The 12,380-nt window shown below is 52.2% G+C and overlaps 4 protein-coding genes across 4 annotated transcripts; 1 reads left to right on the forward strand and 3 right to left on the reverse strand.

Annotated features, from left to right (window-relative positions):
* Positions 1 to 200: 200 nt before the first annotated feature.
* Positions 201 to 4,388, reverse strand: PtrM4_014490 (MgtA, Cation transport ATPase; the record flags this gene model as incomplete). The annotated part of the gene is made up of 2 exons (XM_001931369.2): positions 201 to 4,260; positions 4,309 to 4,388. The coding sequence occupies 2 exons, from the start codon at positions 4,386 to 4,388 to the stop codon at positions 201 to 203; spliced, it is 4,140 nt and encodes a 1,379-aa protein (XP_001931404.2).
* Positions 4,389 to 5,906: 1,518 nt separating this feature from the next.
* Positions 5,907 to 7,130, reverse strand: PtrM4_014500 (Aes, Esterase-lipase; the record flags this gene model as incomplete). The annotated part of the gene is made up of 3 exons (XM_066103141.1): positions 5,907 to 6,389; positions 6,442 to 6,625; positions 7,003 to 7,130. The coding sequence occupies 3 exons, from the start codon at positions 7,128 to 7,130 to the stop codon at positions 5,907 to 5,909; spliced, it is 795 nt and encodes a 264-aa protein (XP_065965343.1).
* A 612-nt stretch (positions 7,131 to 7,742) lies between these two features.
* Positions 7,743 to 9,068, reverse strand: PtrM4_014510 (uncharacterized protein; the record flags this gene model as incomplete). Its single annotated transcript, XM_066103142.1, has 4 exons — positions 7,743 to 7,748; positions 7,853 to 8,079; positions 8,131 to 8,630; positions 8,677 to 9,068. 4 exons carry the CDS (start codon positions 9,066 to 9,068, stop codon positions 7,743 to 7,745), a joined length of 1,125 nt encoding a protein of 374 aa, XP_065965344.1.
* Positions 9,069 to 10,506: 1,438 nt separating this feature from the next.
* PtrM4_014520 (pheromone B alpha 2 receptor) lies at positions 10,507 to 12,100 on the forward strand (the record flags this gene model as incomplete). Its single annotated transcript, XM_066103143.1, has 2 exons — positions 10,507 to 11,107; positions 11,166 to 12,100. The coding sequence occupies 2 exons, from the start codon at positions 10,507 to 10,509 to the stop codon at positions 12,098 to 12,100; spliced, it is 1,536 nt and encodes a 511-aa protein (XP_065965345.1).
* Between the last annotated feature and the right edge of the window lie 280 nt (positions 12,101 to 12,380).

The following is a 12,380-nucleotide window of genomic DNA, read 5'->3' on the forward strand; positions in this document are numbered from 1 at the left end:
CCTTTACAGCCTACGCAAAACGAAGCCAACAATGCGCTGAAGACCTCCAGGAAGTACTGTATAATCTTATCATATTCTATACATACATACACACATAAAACATACGCATACACTCCTTGAACACCCAAGCTTTTGTATATAACACCCAGTCCCCATCCCACACCTCCCTCCAAAAATGAAAAAAATACACCCCATCACTCTCACATCATCATCCCCTCGAGAATGATCTTATACTCCTTCCTCTTCTTCTGGCCCCTCTTCCCACCAAACTTCACCTTGGCAACGCCAATCCACTTGCTCAGCCCGGGGAAAAGAATCCTCTCACAAACATACGCCGCGGCAAAGTTACCCAGACCCAAGGCCATGATGAAGACTTTGAACGGAACGTCCATCCATGTAAGTTCCATGGCCTTCATAACCCACTGCGCGGGGTCAAACAGCATGTACAGAGTGATAGCCAGGGTGACGAAAATGGTAGTTACAAACGGTAGGTTGCGGGACATGGGTTCTCTGTAAGGTTTGCCAACGGAAAGTACAACAGCAGAGAGAATGTACTGGAAGCAACTCGTCAAAAACAACGCCGTGTTCTGCGAGTTCAAGCTGTTGCTGTGGTCGCGGTCAATGACAGGGGGTTGGTACCAGTCCTGCAATTTGACAAAGTGGAACGCAATGTACTGAACCAAGATACAGAGCACCATCTGGCCGAGCAGCGGGGTAAGTACTTTGCGAGAGACGAGATTGGCCGTGGGGCGTTTGCGGCTGAGGATGGGGTAAGCGCCAGACCAGCCCATGAAGATTGCAATGGGTAGGATGAGCAGGAGGTCGATGAAGAGGAATTGGAAGTCGCCAAGGTTGCTGGCGGAGGCGTAGAGGAAGGAGACGGAGCAGAATTGGATGGCGCTGTAGAGAGACATGTATTTGAAACAGCTGAAGCTCGTGACGAGGGCTGCGCGACCTTCCTTGATCACTTGCGGAACGCAGCTGATATCGAATTGGCGGGACGTAAAGGGTGCAGCGACTGAGGCTTCGGCTTCGGAGAGTGAGATACCGACATCGGCGGCTTTGAGAGCGCCGCAGTCATTGGCACCGTCACCACAGAAACCGACGCAGTAGTCGATGGATTGAAGCTTTTCGACGAGCTCGTGCTTCTCGTCGGGCGACATGCGCGCGAAGACTTGGCCACAGACAAGCATCTCGCGTAAGACGTTTTCAGAGGCAAAATCAACAATCCAGCGGAACACGTCGCCACTGACTGCCAGGCTGTAGTTGCGGAGGTTGGAGATGTCATAGGGGAGAGAGACATCGGCTTCTGGTGGTGGAGGGAGAGGTTTGAGCGTGTTGTCGTCTAGCTTGAAGACAGGATCGTCTACGCTTTCCCAGCAGAGTTTCGACAAGGCCGTCCGGGAGTCACCCTCTTCGAAATGAGGTACAAAGCAGTGCGCCGTCTTGTTGATGAGACTGCACTCGCGAGCCACGCTGATGGCAGTGAGGATGTTGTCACCGGTGCACATGACTTTGCGGATGTTGGCGCGTTCGAGCTCTTCGATGACAGGCGCTGTGCTGTCTTTGAGCTTGTTCTCAAAGATGATGAAGCCGACAAAATCTAGGTCGCTCTCAGCCTCCTCGCGCTTCATGCGTTGAGTCTTGAGCCAATTGAGCTTAGGGATCGTCTTTGTAGCGCAGGCAATGACACGGTAGCCACGATGCGTGTAGAATGCCAGCAGCTCTTCGTAGTCAGTAGGGAAGCTTCCGGGTCGGCATATCTCCTTCATGACTTCAGGCGCACCTTTGACGTACACCTGTCCGCTTTTTGATCCAAACTGCCGCACGATGACACTGGCTCTCCGAAGTTGAGACACGAACTCGTAGCTCTTCAGGACACCGAGCTCAACTTGCTTCCTATTGGTGTCATCGTCGACATCATCCACGTCATACTCTCGGCCTGGTGGAGGTCGGGCTACCGAAGGCGAAAGCTTCTGCTCAGGATCGTCGTCGGAGCTGCCAGACTTTTGATCGCCCTCTTCGTAGCTCCAACCAGTGAAGTCGAACATTTTAACATCTAGTGGATCACCCACCAGCTCATCGTCAATCTTGCGCAACGAGTGACAGGTAGCCATGGTGTACAGAATAGTCTTGTGTGCCAAGTATTCCACAGTCGGATCGCGGTCATGCTGGGATGCGGGGAGGATATCGTAAGCATCTGGCAGAAGCTCACTAAACCTATTTCTGGGCCGCTCGACTACGCGAACGCCCAATACATCAAGACCTTCCTCAGTGAGCGTACCAGTCTTGTCAAAGCATACGACATCAAGCTTGCCGCCAACGTTGACTCGTTGTGGGCTAATGCAAAAGATTTGCTTCTGCTTCAGACGTGAGAGAGCGAAGCTCGTACCGATGGTGAGTGTGGCGGGAAGAGCAGGAGGAACGACAATGGTGATCAGGTCGAGAGCTCGCACAACGATCAAGTGCCATGCCAGACCAAGGTGCACGAAGTTGATGAACGACGCAACAAAGCCAATCATGGCAATAAAGGCCATGACGGAGATGTATCGGAACGAGTCACGGTAGAACTTGAAGCCTGAAGGCTTAGGGAAGAGCATCGATCGGACCAACGCGCCCTTGGTCGTGTTGAAGCCAGTACGGACAACCATAGCTAGTGCGGCGGCTTCATCGTCAACATGATCTTCGTGCGGTCTACGAGCGCGGATGATCTTGGTTCCGCTGAACAGCATGTGTCGTGCGACTTCTGGATGAACAGCCGAGGCACTGAGGTCGAGCATGTCCAGCGACTGGTTTGTAACGGGAAGCTTGGAAACCGGGATAGACTCGCCCGTCAGCATACTCTCGTTGACAATGCAGTCTCCAGAGAGCAGCAGACTGTCGCAGGGGAACTGCGTAAGCGCAGGATCGGTGACCTCGTAGACATCTCCTGGCACGAGTTCGGCAGAATCGACATGCGTCCAAAATCCACTGCGCAATACTCGGACGTCGCATTCGAACTTGGACACTTCGCGGAGTCTCTTCATCGATGTCTTTGTCTCGATCAACGTCGTGACAATGCTAACAGCCGAGATGATGAAGATGGCGCAAGCGTAGTAGTAGTACTCGTCCAAGGACCAAAGGATCAGACTTGCGATTTGAAAGACGTAGAAGGGATGGAAGACCTCATCGACGAGCAGCTGGCCAATGGTCTTCTCCGCGATGTCAATCAAGTTCTTTCCGAAGACTAGTTCGCGGTAATCGCGCTCGTCGTTGTCGAGACCCTCGCGCAGGGCGGAGACTTCGGTCCAGGTGGGATCCTTCCAGGTATTCGCCAGCACAAACTTGTCTTTGATAGGGTGGTAGACGAAGCGAATGTAGCGGTAGTCCAGGCATCGCAATTCCCCGATTAGCGGGTCGTCGTCTTCGTCCCACTCTCTCGGTCGTCCCTTTTCTGGGTCACCGAATACGGTTGACAGCGACCGGCCGTAGATTTGGATGCTGACGTCCTGTACCGCAAATTCACCCCACTGGTTCTCTGTCACTATCCAGTCGCACTCTTTCAGCGGCGTGGATTTCCCGATTATCGCAACTCTCCAACGGGGCAGCCATCTGAAAAAGAGCCAGCCGAGTCCAAAGGTCGCAATGCACAGTAGCGCATACAGCGCAAACCCAAACGGCGACGTCTTGAAACCAGCAATAACAATGGTGAGATCCTCGGTCATGATGTAAATCTTCTGGTTGGACCTGCGCCCCCTCCAGTCGATGCCCGAGCCTGTGCTGCCTGTCGAAGAGTGTCTGCGCAGCAAAGGTCTCTCAGAAGACTTCCTGCCACTAGACGATTTCCTGCTGTGAGATGATTTGCCGCTACCATTCGACGGCCGGCGCGATGGCGACGGTGAAGGCGATGACTGCGACGAGACGCCAGCCTCGAGATCCTCAATCTCCGACACGGTGTATCCGTTGTATACACTCCCCTCATCTTCTAGGATGGCGCTATCCTCGTCTTCCAACTCCTCATCTGAATCCTGCTCTTCATCGTAGTAGGCGAAACTAGTCAAACTCGCGCTTGAGTCTGCTCTTGGCCGTCGGTGTCGGAAGCCGGATACACTCGTGGGGATGCTCTCACTCATGGGACCGGAGAAGACCTGGATTTTGGGCGTCAGCTGCTGGCCAGATGTTGTCCTGCCCCGAGGGTTGTAGGAAGGGCGGGATGGAGCCATGGGCGCGAGTTCGAATACCTCTTCTTGCGCCATCTCGACGTCTTCCATGAAGCTTGCCCTGAAGTCATTAGTCGCGTGTCGAGCTGACCTGGCCTGCCACACCTACTCGCTGATGTGGGAGCCACGGCGGTACATGGCGCTCATCCTGCGGGGTCGCCGCCTCTCGGGGCTTTCGTTGTCTGCCATAGTACTTTTTGCGATTGTATTACCGGGCCATGGTGTTTGTTGAAGGAGACGGTAACTTTTCCTGGCGCGTCCTCGGTTGGGCGAGATACCAGTAGGCTGTCGGCAGTCGGTATGACGGAGCTTTGCAGGCTAACTTATCGCACGGATACTTCCGCTAGTCAGGGCTGGACCTTCCCTTCCTAGTCCTTTCGTCCCAAAACACCACCGAGCTGTTTGTGAGCGTCGGCAGGGCTAAGCATGTGCATGGTACAGTCTCTTACTGACGTGTCGAAACATTTGTCAAGACGCCTCGGCCACTTTCATACATAATGCAGCCAAGAGACCCAGGGCGCCTAGTGTATTATTGGACAAGCCTCGCTCCTCAGCCTTGCCATCATCAGTCGAGCTGCGTCAATAAAGCTGCAGCCTAATCACTTCTTCCCCTCATTTTTGGCTTTTAGTTGACGCAATCAGAGTTCAGAATCTTCATTCTCATCACAAATCCTACTTCCACTAATATGGATGTCCCAGGAGCGCATCATCTCCCTGGAGAGCATCTAGCACCCGGACAACATGCATACCAACCACTGCATAGCCCAGACCACAATTATATCGACACAGCGAATTGACGATCGAAGAGAACCACTGGCCTGTGACGACCCTCAAGCCAATGACGCGTCTTAAAATTTGAAAATTTAATATAGTTGTAATGAGTACGTTGAGTGTCGGACTCATCGTTATCCCGCATACGATGATCCGAAACGATCATGTTGTGACGACCCTCCTCCGCACATCATTCCCTTCAAAGTTGTCGGAGTAACTTGTCCACGAATTACTGTGAAGACGGTTTACCCCGCAGCTACAAGAAGATCATTGAGATATCTTAACACTGGGCATGATACTTTACTTTCAGTCCTTTGCCAAAAATACACCAATCCGACCATAATTTTTAGTGATGCGAGATGGTGTAACAACTTTGGTCTTATTAAATCAATGGCTCCTAGCAGAGAACATAAGAGATCTGTGTGTAGACTGGAGGATCGCTTCTGGAGTCTGGAAGAGTTGATAAAGTCGATTGATATACTTCACCCTACCAATCCCGCACTGGTAGACATTGAAGACAACATTGTCAAGCTGGAAGAAGCTTTAGGTTATATAACCTTTTTTTCTTTCGATGCGCCTCCAGGTAACCACGGAATAATCACTGGTCTCAGCCGCACAACACCGGAAGTTGGTGATGAAATCTTTCCAATAAGTCCGGATGTTTCTGATGGAATTGATAGTGAAGATGCAGTACTGGTACTCATCCTACGGCCAGTCAGTTCGATAACGTTTCCCTTTGATCGTCGTTTGCACCAGATCTATCGGCTCATCGGTGACGGCTGGATTAGTTGTGGCACCAAGTCACTACGCCATGTTGCGGGACGAGTAGACGTGAAGAAGAATGTAACATTCTATCTAGCGTAGTCGTATGTGATACAACTGATAAAAGACCACCTTCCTGCCCTTCCTACATATGTTAGACGAATACATCACACTCTACACCCCCACCTTCGCCCGAACAAACGCCTCTGTATCATCCAACACCTCCTGTACCGCCTTGATGGTGCCCGGTGGAAACCCAATAAAACCATGAGGCGCACCGTGGTAGATCTTGACTATACTCTCGTTCCCCCACATGGCCCACTTACTGCCCATCATGACGCTATCGTCCAACAGCGGATCCTCACTTCCGCACGTAAACAGTGCCGGTGGCAACTTCTTCCCCCGCAAATCAGCCCAAAACGGACTTATCGACGGATGGCGACGCTGGGCTTCCGTGGTATTGGGGAGCAGCGCGTCGATATAGGATTTCATCACATCATAGTCGATGACAAGATGAGTCTCATGATGCAGAGCGTGCGGCAGGAAACTCGACATGTCGTAGCAGCCAAAGTGCAACAACAGACCTCTGAAAGCAAACTCGGGCATGGTTTCCAGGAGGTGGAAGGCCACTAGACAGGCGAGATGGCCACCAGCAGACTTGAGAAAATCAGTACGTGTTGCAGATACGAGAGAAAAAAAGGACACGAACCTCGCCACCGGTGAACATGAGCTCCCCACCGAAAACACTCGGCCCATTCTTAACCAGCCACGCCGCAGCATCGTAGCAGTCTTCTGCACCCGCAGGCCAGGGATCCTCAGGCGCAAGACGATACCCAATTGATACAACCGTGACTTCGAAATGGTCCGCCATGTACTTTAGATACGGGTCCTGGCTATGACACGTTAGCCAGTCCCTACTTCATCTGCATCACACCACCCAAAACGAAAAAAGGGAACTTCCACATACTAAGCCTCACTCATCAAAACCCACCCCCCCACCATGGATATGCATATGAATGCCCCTACTCTTTCCCCCCAGCGGGCTTAAACACACGATACGGAATCTCTCTTCCTGCATCCCGCGAGGGAAGAGCGCCGTTTGTGCCTTCAGGCAGGACTATGGGTTTGGGAAGAGGGGTTTTGCCTTCCCAGCGCATCTGTCGGTATGCTGCTGCGCCGACCTGTCGAATGTCAGCTGATGGGTTGGGTTGTAAGTTTTGGAAGAGAGAGGAGGGGGAAAGATAGAGGGAGAGAGAGACATGCCTCGTACCACCTAGGTCCATCAGCCCAAATCTTGATCAACTTCTCATTAAATTCCAATGTCTGTTTGTCAACGGTGCTGCGGTCAAATTTGGAGGCGTCGACTGTGAGATCGGATTTCAGCGGTGTTGGCGCCATTGTGTTGTGTAACTATCTCTTGTCGCAGTTTCTTCTAAATGTATAAAACTCTATCCACAGTATGATCAAGGTAGTTGTTACGGGAAAACGGTGGTTTGAAGACGACGATGGTTGATAATGGAGGGCTGATAGGTGCTAATAGTGGGGGCGGGGTTACATCGTCAACTTTATGAGAACTGGGTACATGGGCTCTTTCCTACATGTAGTCATCATACCCCCCTCCAACCACCCCATGCGATTGTTATCTCCGAATTAGCGGACGGGGGTGGGTAAGTAGGAAGTTACCTGCATTGGATTCATTGCGGGATACTAGATTGGGAATCTGAAGCCGGTGTTCGGAACTTGAAGTACTTCATGGTGACTCCGAATTCCGAGACCATTAGCGTTGTTCCGAACGTAGCTTGTAAAGTACATAGAAAAGATACATGTCAGACTTCACAATGAAAAAGTAAGCAAAGGGGGAAGAAGACGATTCCATGAATTAGAAAAAGAATTAATGGTAACCCTGACAAACGACATCACTTGGCCGATTTGCCCTGCATCCGACTCGACGACAAAGCTGTATACCCACCCCCTTGCTGCACACCCTTCCCCCGTCGTCTGCCCTGTCGCTCATCCCTCACAAACAGACTCTTAGCCACACCAAACGCCACAGCCGTCGTGCGAAAGGGATACATGACGATATCCCAACCCATCTGCAACGTATGATTAACAGTCCTCACGATCCAGCTTAGCGTCTTGGAAACCAGACCGGGTCTTTGGCCCGTCCGCGCAGCAGCGGCGGCCAGAGCAAGGGCATCTTTGAGTCTAGACTCCAGATCTTGGAAGCGAGCTTCGATCTGGAGGGATTGCACCATGTGGCGTTTCTCGTAGCGCCTAACTGCACGAGTGAGACCATCAAGTTGGATTTGCGTGGTCTGTCGGACTTCGGCGGTGATTTTTTCAAAGTCTGCTTCATGAGTGTTGTTGTTGTTGTTGTTCGAATTGGGGGTTTGGACACCTTGGAGGCGGCCTTCTAGCTCAGAGAGGCGGTGCGATAGTTGTTGTGCGTCTAGGGTACGGATAGGCTCTCGTGGAGCTTCGCGGAAGATGCGTTGGAGGTGGAGGATTCGCTGCGTGCGCATCTTGATGAGCCGGTTCATGGGGGGTATCTCGGCGCAGAGCAGGAAGATGCTGAGGTTGGCGTCGGAGACTATGCCTTCGGCGCGCATGAGTTGTCCGCGTATGGTGTGCATGAGGAGTGCACCGAGCAGTGGGCCTAGAAAGCATCCGGCGAAAGCGAAGAGCTCTGTTCGCTTCAGTGCGTCGCGAGCCTCCCTTTGCGCTGTCGATGTAGTGGAGACATCGTTGGCCGACCTTGGCTCGCTTGACACGTCTACCTGGGTCTCAGACAGATCCTCGTCGTCTTCTCCGTCCTCTTCATGTATCGTATCCTCTTCGTATGTGTCCTCCATCTGGTCGTTCACGTACAGTCTTTGCTGGGCGTCGTGGTACCAGTCCCTGTATCTGTCAGCGACTAGCCTTGACGCTGTCTAATCAAGCTCACCATGGGACTCTCACACTCCAGTGCAGGAACCAGCCTGCTAAGACCAGAATGAAGATATCTGTCGCAATGGCAGCGCCATTCTCCACCGTCAGCCCAATGATTGCAGGGACGACAGCCGCGAACACGGGCAGCGCAATCCATCGCGAAGGCTCGTCCAATAACGCATGCCTGTCCATATCATTCTTCCCCGCTCTTAATAGGTTGTCGGTCGAGGACCCCAAGGAATAGCGCGTGTCCGAGAGATTGGACACGACGGAACTGCGGCGTCGGGGCATGGCTGTAGGGGATGTAGAGGGCAGCGCACTCTCAGCGACGGTTGCTGCACGATTCAACATTCGCTGGCGTAACTGCGGGTGTAGCGGTGCATGGCCTTCGGCAGGCGCGGCCTCCATTACGGAGAAAGTCGAGGCAAAGGTGTGCGACGTGTCGCGGATGCCTAGAATCTCAATTCAAGAAGGAGCGACGTGGCAGAGATGCGGATGACTGTGTCGCAGTAATCGTAGTGGCTGGAAATGCATTGCTGTGGTTCCAATGACCCGTACTTTTTGCGAACATGACGGTCGTGTGCCGTTGTTGACGACGCCTCGGAACTATCGATTGGCAGTTACGTCACTTGCTTCCCGATTGGGACAATTGTAGAGATGCGTCCCTTCCCGAACTTCTTCATTCCCCGCAAACCGATAGTCTGCCGTTCACTTGATAATCAAGGCAGGCTGCATACCCTTATCTTCTTCGATGCACTGGAATGATCATGAGCGTGTCGTCGTCATCTCTAGTGCCGAGGCTGTGGCAACCATGCCGCATTCTTATCACTGCATGACCCTGCTGCTTGCAACAAGGAGTCGACAGAGCGCGCCCCGAAACGGGAAGTGAAAGAGGGTCAGTTGCCACCCGCTGTATGTTATACGCCCCATCGCTTTTTCGCCCGCGAATCCTCCCGTAGCAACCCATCTGCCGTTGAGTCGTCCCTGCCCCAGTGGGCGTACATTCGAAGGTCTGTATGCAGGTAGATATTCGCATGACATATCCACCAACAAGCAACCTTGGCCTTGACAGGTGTACCAGTAGAAGAAGTTGGGGGCGGGACAATCTGGATAAACGCCATGTACAACCCGACCTGCACCTACTCGCACGTGCGGAGACCCAACACGTTTTCCACGCCGTCTCCGCTGTGGTGCTCTGATATATCATCACAGTCATGTTTCTGTTCGCGTCGCATCGGATTTCTATTCAGAACTCGTTTGGCATCAACATTTTTCTATTCAGACCCAAATGCGGTTTGGCGCAAGTCTCAATACCCTCGCCACAACCAGCAGCGCCGCAACCAACTATCGCGAGCACTAGGCAGCGCCGAGTCTGGGCGACTACTCAGCTCGTTTCAGAAAGACTGTGATAGACCTCGGCGAGTACGTCTAGTTAAGATGAATGTCGAGTGGAGCCACTGGATTTCACCACTCAAGTGAATGCAAGTCAATCAGAAGCTTCTATTCAACAGTATTGAAGCTTGAGACACACGAATCTTATTGAGATTTCAATACACGGCGTTCAAATACCTTAATCATGGAGGCAGCCGTCTACACGGGTATCCGTTCCTTATGATTTCTTTTGCTTCACCTGCTCTTGCCTAATACCATCTTTCCCATATTCCCACTGCCTGACACCGCCTGACCATCTATTTGGGAGACGGCATCCCAAAAACAGACTGAACAAAGATTCAAATACCCAGTGTAACGGCTGTATCCAGTTAAGCAGTTCCAAAGAGTGTACCGCCGCAACGTCCATTTTCACTACCACAAATCTCTTCCCACTTGGTCCATCAACCTCGATACGATGGGCACCGATGTCGTCGACGTCGACGTTTATGTACAATCAGGCGTAATCAATGCCCCTCTCTACACGTCCGCCGTGGTATTTCCTGTGCTCGCCTTCATATCATGGACCATCTGCATCCCACCCATGGCCTGGCATTTCCAACAGTCCAACGTAGCCATGGGCTCCTTCATCCTCTGGATCATCCTGCTCAACTTCTTCAACTCCATCAACCCGCTCATCTGGCCCCGCGACAACCTCATCGACTGGTGGGACGGCAGCGTTTGGTGTGACATCCAAGTGCGCCTCCAAGTGAGCTGCGGTGTAGGCCTAGCCGTTTCATCCGCCCTAATTGTGCGCAAGTTGGCTAGGGTCATGGACACGAGCAATATTATTGTATCGAGCAGCCGGACCAGCAAGACTAAAGAGAGGATTTGGGAAGCAGTGTGGTGTTGGGGCGCCCCACTACTTCTGATGGTTTTGTACTATGTTATCCAGCCAACCCGATACATGATTTACGGCATCGTAGGCTGCATAGCCACCTACGATACATCCTGGCCGAGCATAGTGATAATCTTCATCTGGGCACCCATAGCCATGTGCGTCGCTGCTTACTGGGCAGGTACATACCATCTCCCTTCTTCCTCTTCAAGTTCACTTCTAAACTAACAACATCACAGCTCTCTTAGTCTACCGTCTGTACCGTTACAGACGCGACTTCCACCGCCTGGTCACAGCACGCAACACAACTGCCTCGCGCTTCGTCCGCCTCTTCATCCTCAGCATGGTCGTCATTCTCATCTATCTCGTCTATTCCTTCTACCTCCTCGTCCAAGTCTGCCTTGTAGTCAACGACCCTTACTCATGGTCCACGATCCACGATCCCGCCAGATTCAACACCATCATCCGCGTCCCCATGTACGGCAAAGTCCAAATGGACAAGTGGATTCAAATCGTCACCGGCTTTGTCATCTTTGCCTTGTTCGGCACGGGCGTCGATGCGCATAATCTCTACAAGAGGATGCTTGTTTCCGTTGGCGCGGGCAAGATATGGCCCAGTTTGTACGAAGAGAGCCAGCATGGATCACGAACGCCGAGTATTCTTATCGCAGCGAGGTCTTGGACGGAGAATGTCTCGACCAAGGCAAAGAGTATGCTTTCGTCGTCGTCAAAGATAGATGAGACAAGAGATACGTTTAGTACTTCTACGCGCAACGGCTCTATTGCTCTAGACGCCATCTCGCACTTGCAAAACACAACTACCGAAGACACGCTGGTGCGCCTCAAGCAGAAAGACCCTGCTTCATCGACTGGGCGTCGTTCGTTTTTTAAACGCTGGTTCGCTACTCCGTATCTGAACAGCCCTATCCTACCCCTCTTCTCCCACCGCCACTTCACAACCATCACGGGTCCCGATGCTAGTAGATCGCCAGCTGCAGCAGCATCCTCGTCTTCACCAGGCGTACACACTCAAGCTTGGGCTGCGCAGGGAACCTCGTCTGGTGGACGAGCCAGCGTCGGTAGCGGTGTTCATGTCTTCCAGGAGGTGCATCAGGCGCGTCATGAAAGGTGGGAGAGAGAAAAAGATGGGAGTTCTATCGCTGCGTTAGTGTAAAGGGTGGCATAGTTACGTGGGAGTTCAGTCTCTGGGGGCATAACGAGATGTATAGTGGGCAGGTTCACGGCAGCTACTTCACCCACCAAAATGCTGTGGTTCACACTCGGGTATTTACATATTTTCGGTCTTATTGCCTTGTGTGGGGTTCTTTTTTAATGCAACTGTTTCGTCAAAATCGTATGCTAGTCCTGTCTCTTGATCTCTCTCATGATATGGCACGCTTGATAAGCAGGGGCTTGTGGATGTCTCCTGATGTCCGGAAAGACTGGACATCGGG

Source organism: Pyrenophora tritici-repentis, chromosome 1 (genome assembly GCF_003171515.1).
Source record: "Pyrenophora tritici-repentis strain M4 chromosome 1, whole genome shotgun sequence".
NCBI lineage: Eukaryota > Fungi > Ascomycota > Dothideomycetes > Pleosporales > Pleosporaceae > Pyrenophora > Pyrenophora tritici-repentis.